Source organism: Aythya marila, assembly GCF_965140915.1.
Source record: "Aythya marila genome assembly, chromosome: 1".
Taxonomy (NCBI): Eukaryota; Metazoa; Chordata; class Aves; order Anseriformes; family Anatidae; genus Aythya; species Aythya marila.
Genome location: NC_139042.1, coordinates 93653596 through 93665703, shown reverse-complemented (window position 1 = coordinate 93665703; position 12108 = coordinate 93653596). Strand labels below are relative to the sequence as shown.

At 39.8% G+C, this 12108-nt stretch overlaps 1 protein-coding gene across 2 annotated transcripts in view; it reads left to right on the top strand.

Annotated features, from left to right (window-relative positions):
• IGSF5 (immunoglobulin superfamily member 5) overlaps positions 1-10762 on the top strand; it is a 29599-nt gene extending 18837 nt beyond the window's left edge. For both annotated transcript variants that reach the window (XM_082751978.1, XM_082751977.1), the window contains 2 exons: positions 1161-1237; positions 9392-10762. In XM_082751978.1, the coding sequence (XP_082608104.1) occupies positions 1161-1237; positions 9392-9460 (146 nt within the window). In that variant the 3' untranslated portion in view covers positions 9461-10762. The remainder of the gene's footprint in view (positions 1-1160; positions 1238-9391) is intronic.
• Positions 10763-12108: the final 1346 nt, after the last annotated feature.

The following is a 12108-nucleotide window of genomic DNA, read 5'->3' as shown; positions in this document are numbered from 1 at the left end:
TATTCCCTTTGGTAATGATATTTCAGGATATCATATCACTATCCTCACCTTACTTTCAGAGAGTGTTTCCATATTCTTGGGGAATGATATAGCCATGGGTAAAAGAATGCATCCATTTGTTGTGCTGAGTAGCATAACGCATTGTCTCCAGCAGTTATACCATAACAAGACACATAACAGAGCAAGAACATCTTTATACATGTCTTTCCTTCCACTCCTTTCCCCCAAGGAATTCCATGAAAAAGAGAAGCAATGATGCCCAGTCTCACCTGTTGACTTGAAAGACTTTGAATATATCAAAATTTCTGAGACTCTTCAATAAGTTCAAATGCTATTGAATTACTGAAGTGGCTGGAGATTCACATCCACAGTGAGCATAAGCAGATATTATTAATTTCCTTAAGAAACCAGGCTTACAATTACATTTTACAGCAATGGTTCTTATTAATTTTATTTATTTGTGGTCTCTATAGAATAGTTACTGCACGGTGACTGCAGAGCCTGCACAGTGACTGCAGGGTAGAAAATACAGACAGGTAGGGGGGAAAGGGTTGGAAGAAAGCTTGTTTTTAAATGGCTTACGTTTTCCACATGAAAACAGTTGAGCAACCGTCCTTTACAGTCCTTTTCCTCACATTGCTGACTTCATTAATAAAAATATGCTAGTGAATTATGATTTTCCTGATAAATGACTAAGGCATTATAAATTCTAGTCCTTAAGCACAAAGCCTCTTCTAAAGCAAATGTGAGTCTCCACCAAAGCTTTACCCAGCACTTGCATTTAGAACTGCATTATTATCAAAACGTTTAATCAAACACTTAATGGCATAAAATTATTGTGCAGAGTCTATAATCCAGGCATATACCCTTGTCTCTCTAACAAATAAATTGTGAAGAAATAAATACAGTGGAAAGATTTCAAGAGCAAGTGGTATTGTAAAATGTAGCAGGTTCAAAAAATAAAAGGAAAACTAAGATAAACCCAGACAAATTTATTCTGCTGGCTTCTAGATAGGCTTCTTTCATATTCATTAACTAGTGTTTGGCTGACAATATTAAAGCATATTTAGCTGTATTCCTGAATGGCTTGTGGTTATACTATATGTGGTTATACTATCGTGGATACTGAATAACAGTAATTTTGTATATTCTTATTACAGGAATTGTCCCTCCTCCTCCAATGTCTACAAAGTTCACTGTCCGTGATGCAGATTTACAAACCAGGTCTGCACAAAAGGTAATTGTAATCTTTTTTTTATTATTATTATTATTTTTCCACACAGTGCATATTGTACTTTAACCAAACATAGATTTTGGGTGGATGTAGATTTTAAAACTCAATTACAGCTGTAATTGGATAAGTGGAATGATCCCTTAAGCATTTGTGAATTTTCTGTTTATAATGATGCATGCCTTGTGTTCTAGTCTTGCATTTAAATTGATTTATTAGGGGGTGGGAAGTGGGGGAGAAACAGACACTCCAGATATTTGGAAGAAATGTCTAATAATGCTTTAGCCACCATCTGTTCTCCCCAGATTCCTATTACGTCTTTCTCCCCACCTCCTAGCCTAAAGTTATAGAGTCACAGACTGTTGCTCCTCAGTCTGTGTCTGCTTTTTCATTTCCATTGCTGCTCATATTTTTCTTTCTCCAAATGTCAGCAGGGACTTTCTCCCAGCACAGTCGGTAGCCCTGACTAGGACAGTGTTACCATAGGACAGTGTTACCATAGGCCTTCTCATCATTCCCAGGATTAAAAAGTCACCTTCTCTCTGACCAGCCCACTTGATACCACTAATTCCATCTTCCACCCTCACCAGACAGAATAACTCTGGCTCAGCTTTTGAGAATTCACCTCTGCATACATTAAGCCATTAATATGGAGGTTTGCTTTGCTCCAAGTGTGTAATAATGCTGGACAGCTGTTACACATGTACTGCCGCAAAAGTAGATGTCTGCAATGTTTGTTTTTTTCTCACCAGTCTCCAGACTAGACAAGGTGTGGATTTGAGATAGAGGCACCATTGAATGTGGTGCTTGATGTTCCTTTACAAACAAAATCCAGTGCAGATGCAGTCAGTAAAAAAGCTTTTTCTCTGGATAATTTAAAGATTGCATTTTCCAATTGCACTTCCATACTGCAGAAGTTTCTTCAGTCAGGAGCCTAGCACCAATCTAAGAGACCTTTGGCATCTCAGCAGTAAATGATGGAAGGGGAAGCAAGGAACCAACATCCAGTCTACTCTCATGTGTTGTCCCCTTTCCACAAGACAAAAAGCATAAAGAAGCAGGGCTCGGTGTTTATTCCTCTATTTCTTTCATCCTCATCTGCCTCTATTCTGAAGCATGGTGGTAGGCTCTCAGCTTCTTGCACAACAGCAACATGGATCTTAATTTATGCCATACATTTATAAAATAGATTTAACGTCTTCATGATTTTTTTTTTTTGGCCAATATTCTCTTGGGAAAGTAGCAGTGATGTGGTACCAAGTTCACCATTCAACACAGCGGTAACTCATTTATTTCTGAAGATATGTTTCAACATGTGCAATGCAGAAATCTGTCTTGAGATGACATTGCATATAAATCATAGCAGAGTATGTCTTGTTCTTGCAGCACACAATAAAATTTAGGAAGTACTCAATCAATGATTAAAGCAATGATCACAATAATAACAGTAAATATAATAGGAATGATAATGATGTATCTGTAGCTGGTAGTTATTATGTTTGACATTAATTACTTGTTAAACAAAACAAGTAATAAATGCGAAGCTGAAAAGCATGCTCAACACAGCTGAGGGTTGAAACACGAAACTGAAACACAAAGGTGCAGCCCTCTATGTCAGATGCTGGGTAGGATGGCCTAGGAGATCTTTGTAGCTGAATATCTAGGGAAACTTTGATACCCATCAGAGGGACACAGCATAGAGTTGAACCATTTCTGTTAAACCACTTGTCCCTGGGCAATATTTGGTACTAATCTGCTAAGGTGGTTTCTAGTTGCTTTGGTAACTGCATGCAGATTTTTGAAAGATATCGAGAGATAATTTGCAGGTGAAAAATATTTATATATATTTTTTAATATGTTGAAGGAATATTTAGCAATCTAAAATTGGCTCGTAAACAAAAACTACTTCTCAGTGTGAAAGGGCTTCTCAGCATTTTGTGATGGCACCATCTTGTACATACAGGAGCTGATAAAGGAAACGCAAATATTGTCTGATGAATGTTTTACCTAAAATTGTGGATTTACAGTTCATGATTTAGGTTTATGGGATTATATAGAAACATAGTGAAACATTTCCCAGGCAACATACAGTGTTTTTGTCTTTTACATTCATAACCTTCCCTGATAAATGCAAAAGCTCTCTTTTCTGACAAAGAGGTGAGTTACTGGATGCATTTTAATGAAGTTCAATCACCACTGTAGCCAATATATTGCATAATAAACGTTGTGGTGCTCCTTCATTATAACACATTTTTTGTCAATCAGCAGAAATCAGGTGGCAAGCCATTTAACTGTTTGCTGATAAGTTGTGTTTCTCAGTTCCCTTTCCCCATATGGATCCTGGAAATATTCCCAAAGGATTTGGGGATATTTTTTTTTTTTGAAATTTTTAAAGAGAAATGGAAAGAGAACCAGTGAGAACCAGGACAAAGAGGGGTTGCTCAGACAATTTTCTGCGGTCAAGGAGGCTGTATAGTGGTGGACTCCAGCAAGTTACCATTCTCTCTCCTGGGTAATCAGGAAAAATGAGCTAACACCTTTGTGGTGCTTCCATGGGGTCAGTAAGAAGTGAAGAGACCATGTTCTCCCTCAGAAACAGTGTGGGGAGGGAACAAGGAACGCAGCTACTGATGGGAAGAGTCACGGAGACTGAAGACCTAAATTTTTGTCTCTCACTCTCTGCAAGGTGAACTTAAAATTTCTGTAGCTGGCTTCCTTGGAACTATGTGGTATTGGGATTCACCACAACTACAAGGCCAGAAAAGAGGGCCAAATGGGCAAAATTTGAATGGAATTCAGAATTAAAATTAGAAGAAACTCATGGATATGGAGACAAGATGGAAAGCAGGGCAATCATGGTGAATGAAGATTTTTCAACTAAGTATTTTGACTGGGCAAAGGCAAACATACCTGCTACACAGTATGTTTCCCCCTCTGCCAGGAGAAAACTAGATCACAGAATCACAGAATCACAGAATTTCTAGGTTGGAAGAGACCTCAAGATCATCGAGTCCAACCTCTGACCTAACACTAACAGTCCCCACTAAACCATATCCCTAAGCTCTACATCTAAACGTCTTTTAAAGACTTCCAGGGATGGTGACTCCACCACTTCCCTGGGCAGCCTGTTCCAATGCCTAACGACCCTTTTGGTAAAGAAGTTCTTCCTAACATCTAACCTAAAACTCCCCTGGCTCAACTTTAGCCCATTCCCCCTCGTCCTGTCACCAGGCACGTGGGAGAATAGACCAACCCCCACCTCGCTACAGCTAGACGGGAAGTTTCAGCTTGTATAAGCTCCACCTGCACAGACTGGAGGCATTAGAAATCTCCCTGGGTCTCTGAGGGTATCAGCTTTAAATTTGATACCTTCTGTTCCATATGTAAAAGGATCCAATTTTAAATGATTTGAGAGATTAATGAGGACTCTGTATCAAAGATTTCGCTTCCTTAGAAATCTTTGCCCATTGACCCAACATGGTCAACAAAGCCTGAAACACCTGCTGGGTCTCACAGTAAAAAGTGACAACAGAAATTCATGTAGGTGGTCAGCTATGGGCCAATCAAACTAGCTGAGTCAGAAACTAAAGCAAAATGTTCACAGAAGATAAATGTTGTCCGGTAACTGCACTGATAAATTCACAACATGAACAAAAGATCTGGCAAGTCATCTCAGGGAAAAGTAATGCCTAAGTGAAGGAGAAGGGAAAAAAAAGAAAAAAAGAAAAAAAGAAAAAAAGAAAAAAAGAAAAAAGAAAAAGATGTGCTAGACATTAAAAAAAATGAGGAATATCGAACTAAATTATTGAGCTGAGGAAAAAATTACCCACCACTAGAAGAGGAGGCCAGGAGCATCAGTCAGGGGTGCTGGAAGGTCCTCTTTTTGATTACATTAGCCAAGAAAAGGTCAAATGGAGAGTAGAGTTACTGGCTGCTGCTTAATTGCATATTTTGTTACCGTCAGCAATGGCAGGAGAGTGATCCTTGCTCCCAGTCCCAGGGCTAAGCTGCAGGCCAAGTGCCTAGGGGGCTGTTTCATACGCCCTAACCCACTACACAGAGCTTCTTCCAAAACCCAAGTGCAGTGTGGGGGATCCTTATCCTGGCTCTGGCAGATTTTGGGGTAGCCCCATGAACAGCTTAGCCTGAGCAAGGGCCATAGGGCCACCTCAGAGGAATGGAAATTTTGCAAGTCCCACTGCTACCAAAGGAGCTCTAGAGACTCAGGATCTTGCAGGACTGCACAGTCTCCTACACAAAAATCATAATTAGTCCATTTAATATGCCATAACTGTCTGTGATAAAACAGACCATTTTGTTAAAGGGAGTGCTTGTTTACAGTGGGACAGGTTCATCCGTGCTGTAATTCAGCTGACTTCAGCAGAGCTAGCCAAGGATTGGATTGACCACCACAGCCACACTCTTCAGTCCAGACCGAGTCACTATTAATGGGGACGGATCTATTTTTCTCCTTAACTACTCCAAATGACACTCTTATAAACTGCAAATATTATGTAGCTGTGGTTGTGGTTGTGGTTTTATACCGAGGAGGTAATGAGTGATGGATTGTAGCTACATTTATTGCATTGTATATAACTGCTCTGACTCAATGGATTGTTTGAGAAGAAAAATTAAGCCATCAAAATCAAATTAAAAGACCAATAAAACAGAAATATAAACCGATGACAGCAAATAATTTTACCCTTACTGGTGAAATGTACTGTAGAGTATGTCATGTTATGACATTCATTGGTCAGCATACCTTGATTAAGAGAGTAATAAATATTGATGATACAGATGTGGAAAGGCAGGTGCAGCTTGAAGACTGAAGCATAATTTTTTCCAAGTGTCTGTGGCAGAAGGGGAGCAGTGAAGCTCCATGGGTGGGAATAAACGACAAAGAAGTACGAAGGAATTGCCAGTTTGTGTGTCTGTTGATGGACAGGGAAATGTGCTGAGTGTACTAAGAGTTGACAGGATGGAACTGGTTTGCTATTTGAAGCAAGGGTGTATCTAAAATATTTTGAGGGTATCCAGAGTTTTTGGGTGGGTGTTTTCCTGTAAATGAAGTGAATTTAGAAAGAGAATTAAAAACTGAGGGAAGGGGGAAAAATAACCTTCAGAAAGCTGTGCCTCCATGATTTTTTGTTCTAGCAGTTAGCAGAATGTGTGATGCATGCAGACACATTTGGAAGTACTCCTACCACATTAATTTCAGCAATTTGTTCTAATGCAGTTAGACTTGGAATTTTTTTTTGGCTGGCTAATAGCAGGCAAAGCCTTCAGCTTGTCACACATTTCCACAGCGTCAGTGTCTGAGGAGCTGCCATCTGTCAAATCAATTTAGAGATCAGAGCCCTGTTTCATAATGCCAGATGTGTGTTCATCATTCATATCACTGATGTCATATGGGTTGCACAAATGACTACAACATGCTTGCAGTAGCAGAAGTCCTTTCTTCATTGACTGAAGGATTCAACCCTGCAATCAGCTGATACACACACTCATTTTGTCCTCTGATTCACCCATGTATTGCTGGAATTGCTGAAAGAGATGGAAAGATCTGGGCATCTGTTTCCCCAACCAAACCACCAAACCATACAACACTTTTCCCGGTGTAATAGTCCCTTTATACTAATCCTTATAAAAAGGCATCTGGGGCAGAATGGAAGTCAACAGGCAGGTCTTGAAATACAAAGGTTTAAATATGAAATGGCTCTTGTCATCCTACTCCCTTGTATTTTGCATTTATAATGCATTCTATTTGAGATCTTCGACAACATCAGAAAGTGAAGTTTAGGTCAGTGAACCAGCAGCCCCAATTTCAGCAAAGTTATACATAGTTAACTGCAACCTCTGTGAGGCTATTCTACTTCAGAGAAAGCTCCGCAGAAAATGGGACAGTAGCCAGCATGAATTGATAGGAATTCATGAAATTCTTCATTAATTGATATCACAGCACAGTGAGAATAAAATATAAGTAACACGGAGCATTTGCTCTAAAGCAGGTAACAATGCAAGATGCAGCAGGGCAGAGAGGAACCAGGTCTATTGTGGGCACGGTCCCCACCCCAGCAGCAAACTTGCTGCTTGGTTCCTTCTTTGGTGGTGAGGAGAAATGGCATGACAAGGCATGGACTGGAAGGCTCAGTCTTGCAGATGAGATTTTTAAGGCAAAAGAGGAATGCAGGGGTTACATTTTCCCAAGTGCTATCAGATAGGAATGAATAGTGCCGTTTAGACCCAGCTGGTGCAAATCCTCAGGCTGCCTCCTATTCATAAGCACACACAAAACAGGATCTTCTGTAGTATGGCCTCCTAGTGGCCATAAATTCTGCCTCTTTCATCAGCATTACCTGATGACCTTCCTGGTTAGTGTCTTTGTTCCATCTGTAAATCCAGGTGCAAGAATATTTTTGTGCAACAAATTCTTCAAAGTATTCCCACCCCCATATTTAGTGAAGTATGGGATTCAAATAATTACCTATGCCAGGAATTTTCAGAGACAGTGTTCAGTGAGGAGCTCTTGGACTCCCTCTGCAATTTTCCAGGTACTCGGCATGCGAACTAGTTCAGTATACTTTATACTCAAAGGACAGTGTAGAGTATCTGGGAATGCTTGCTTTCCACAAATACAGCACTTGCCTTCAGCTTTTTCCAGCTGTTCTTTTTCTGTTGTTCCACTCTACTTGTAAACGTGTTAATTTTTTGAAGGAGCAGTGGCAGAGAGCATCTCAAAACCTCTGCCCTAGTGAGAATGCCAGCCTTAGCAGACCTGTAACTGAAGGACCAGGAAATGCCAAGTAACTGTTCTGCAATAAAAGGAGAAAATCACATTATATATTAATCTCCAGGGTAACACAGACCAGAGGAAACTTCTCACGTGCTCTGGCAATGAATGAGTGATGTCTCTGTTGAGCACCACTAAGGTCTTTGTGCTATGGCTGAACTATAAGAAATTAAGAGCAGCAGAGAGATCTTGGAAAAGGTCTTTTGAGCAGAGACAGGCAATCCTGTTACTTCCCAGAGCACCGCTCCTCTCTGCTGAAATAAACAGTAAAGGAGGGTAAATTTGGAAAACAGCAGCATGTTCTTGCAACAAAAAAAGAGGGGGGAGGGGAGCGAACAGAGTTGTGTTTAGAACAGAAGGCATCTGTCTTATGAAATGTTTCTAGGATAGTTATATTTATCCCATGGTTTTCCTTGAGGTGCTGGGACTCATTAAATACCAGAGAAATGTTGTCCACATTTGTTATCTAACATTTTCCTCTCCGGCTTATTCAATAACGTAGAGGTACCAAATACATTATTCATGATGTTTCATACTGGAAGAATACCAAGGCAGTACAGGCTGTACATGATTAATGATTGAGAAACAAACTATAGGAAGTTTGGTCAATAGTTGGGAACCAGCTCAGGCTTGATAAAAATTTCAGCTGTGAAGAAAAGTGAAATTTCCATTAATGCCCAAGGGACTGCGACCAGGTGGGAAAATGCAAGGAACAGTAGCCAGCAGCAGAAGCATGAAAGTAATTGGGACTGGAAACCCACAGCACTGATTTCAAACGAGGACAGTGTTTTCAGAACTGCTGAGCTGATCTCACTGGGGTCAGCTTGAAAACACTGCTGTTGGTGGAAGCAGAATGATGCTAGCCATGGGAACTTTAAAAAAAAGCCAGCCTTAGATAAACATGGAGATGTTGAGAATGTTCTTTCAGGTGTATGAAATACTGGCATGCTTATTGTTGCAATTTCCAGTGTATTAGGAAAGCAATGTCAGATGTTAACTTTTTATTACAGCTTATGGGTTAGTTTCTTTAAGAAAACTGGAGGGGAAATGCCCAACAAAATCTTTTGCTTGGAGCAATAAGGACTGCAGAGCACACAAGTTCTTAGATAGCAGAAGACCATTTAATGAATTCCCAAAACTGTCATCGGTGTATGCACGTGAGACTTATATAAGCTTTTTTTATTTTTTTGGTTTTATTCTGCCGTTCTTCCTTTTCTTTGTATTTAGATTCTGAGTGGGTTGCTGATGATAGATTTAATTTTTTCATAATGCTTTGGGGTGAGGGGTGGCAGGTAACCTCTTGAGGACCCTTGTGGGACTGCTTTTCTAGGATTTCTTTTAGTTCGGTAACTGCTTTCATTCTGTCCTAGGGGCAGCCTCAAAAGCGTACTGATCATCTGGTCAGCCCAAAGAAAATTAGAAATGTGACACATGTTTAGAATGGACTTCTGGAAATTCATCTGTCAGCTGCATTTTATACTTGGATGGCTTCCTGTGACCAAGAAAGGTCACCACCAGTTCTCTCAATTTATAGATTATTTTTGTGTTTATTTATCATGCAATGAAATAAAATTGTAACCTCTGCAATGTAGTATATGATAGCTCAGCAAAATAATGGACACAAATGGCAGCCTTAAATTCAGAGACAATGAGTTTGATGGGACTCTACAACAACAAGAATCTGGTTTGGATCTCGAAGGAATCACCAAAACTCCTATCAGACAGAAATATCAGGTTATCCACAGCAAGTTCAAGGACTAGAACTGCTAGTGATTGATTAGCTCAGAAGAATACTGGTTAATAAACTATCTATTGCTTTTTTAAAATTTACATACAGCTGATCATCTCAAGCTCTTAGATCAACCACATTTTTCAGTTTCTGTTCTGTAATAAAACCAAGAGAAGTTCTCATCAGGGCTATTTCAACATTTCTAACAAAACTACCTGTGGATCAGAAGTGATTCTTTTTAAAAAAATCAATACATTGTTTTGTTAGAAGTATTTGTCTTAAAAATGTTGTTCCAGTGTTAAATAAAAAGCAATTACCCATGTGCCAAAAATCCTGTTTTGACTGAAAGACAAAAATCTTGAGCTGAAAAATATGGATTTGAAAATCCTGACTTTTAAGAGTTGCTGCTTGAATGCTTTATGTCTCTCTTATACTTGTGGGCTGAGTTTGGCAGCCACATGATGTGGGTCACAACAAAGGGTGGCTGTTCCCAATCTGAAAACTATGGTTTCATTAAAAAAAATGCTTAAACATGTTAGTTTTTTTTTAATGCAAAGACAAACTTCTTTCAGAAAAACAGGTTCTTTTCCAGTGTGCTCATCCTTCTACCCACTCAAGGCATTCTGAATTATTCAGCGTTTTGCATGCTAATCTTTTGTATGAGCCAATGCAGGTGCTCTTTGAATGCTGAAAGAAGTTGCTGCATCTCAGTGATAATCTGTGCAATGAAAATAAGATATTTGAAACCTAATCTCAGGAAAAAAAAATGTTATTTTGCATGTTTAACATTTAGGATCTCATTAAATTGTGACGGATTTTGCACTGCTAGTCACATTTTCATTCAGTCTGTCAGAACAAGCACTGGGACTAATTCATCATCTGCCATGTGCAATCGTATCCAAAGCTCTTTCAGATTCTGTCCATCTCCACTGTTTCTGTCTTGTTTGGTTAAGGAGGAGCTTTGAAATGTATTCCCTTTGAATGTAACTGTACCAAAAACATGTTATGTAAATGTAAATAATAGTGTTATACAGAGAAAATATAAGTAATTTACACTATGGAATATCTGTTTTTTCTTTGACATAACCATGCATTGAGAGAAAGATCTGTCATATTTGGGTATGAGTATTGGTATTGCTGACATCTCCTAGTTGCTCATGCAGCTCAGTGTAGCCTAAAAACCAACAAAAAGCCACTTTATTACAGAAATACCCATTGCACAAGATAGACGGGCCAAGGGTAACACCAGCCTGTGACCTGGGGGTAAAAGCCACAGATCTTTGGTTTTCTGTGCACATGCATGGTTAGCGAGCCTCCTCTCATCAGAAGAGTAACTGTGCAGTACAGAAATGAAAACTGGATGGAAGCAGTTGTTTTCCTCCTGAAAGTGTTTGTTGATTAGAATGCATTTTGAAACGGAATCAAAACAGACTGTGTTGCTTATCTCTGAGTCCTCGATTTCAAGCTTAGCTTTGATATTTTTTGGTACCACATTAACGTAGCCAACCTTGAACTGAAGGCAATTTTTTTTTTCTCCATTTAATCTGTATCCTTCCACAATAATAAAAAAATGGTTGCGTTGAGGACAGCAGCAAGAGGACACATGCTGTGAGCCAAAAGAGGGACTCCTGTGTCAACACCATGGTGCCATCCATGCTGACAAGTCCTCATGGAGACTTCCATGCCATGCTACCTGGTACTTGAGGCTCCTTGGAGGACACCAGGAGTGCTTCCCAAATCATTTTTTAGGCTGTGGTTGGGCCAATGCACCTCCCAGCACTGCTGTTGAATGAATGAACCGATGTCAGATCTCTCATCTGGGAATTGTGTGGGAGCCCCTTTCCCCCTGACAGCTCCGAGCTGTTGCAGTCAGATGTCCGGGGCCCTCCATCTGTTCACCTTGCTTCAGAGTGCCACGTCTGCCCCAGGGACCATTCGCCAGCAGATGATTTCCAGCGGATAACACACAGCATCTACAGGAACTACACCTCACTGACTGCACACCTCAATGACTATGGCAAGTGGGTGTTTTTTTTTTTTTTTTGCATCTATAGGTACAACAACCATGGAAACATGCCTGATAAACAGTCTGGAGCAGTTTTCCTTCCTGTGAGCTACAAGGAAGCATCCCACACAGCTATGGTATACTCTTAACAGAATTAGCATGAGGTTAAAAATTCTTATAGTGTCCTTGAAATTTATAGTTGGAAGGTTCCAGCGTTTGTATGCTTCCAGATTTGTTTTCCTCAGGCATTCTATACAGCCTGTATATCATCTCCAGTACTAGCTGTTAGTTATGTTTGCAAATAGAGCTCTACAAACAACAATACATAAAATACAGAGACAATTTTTAGCACT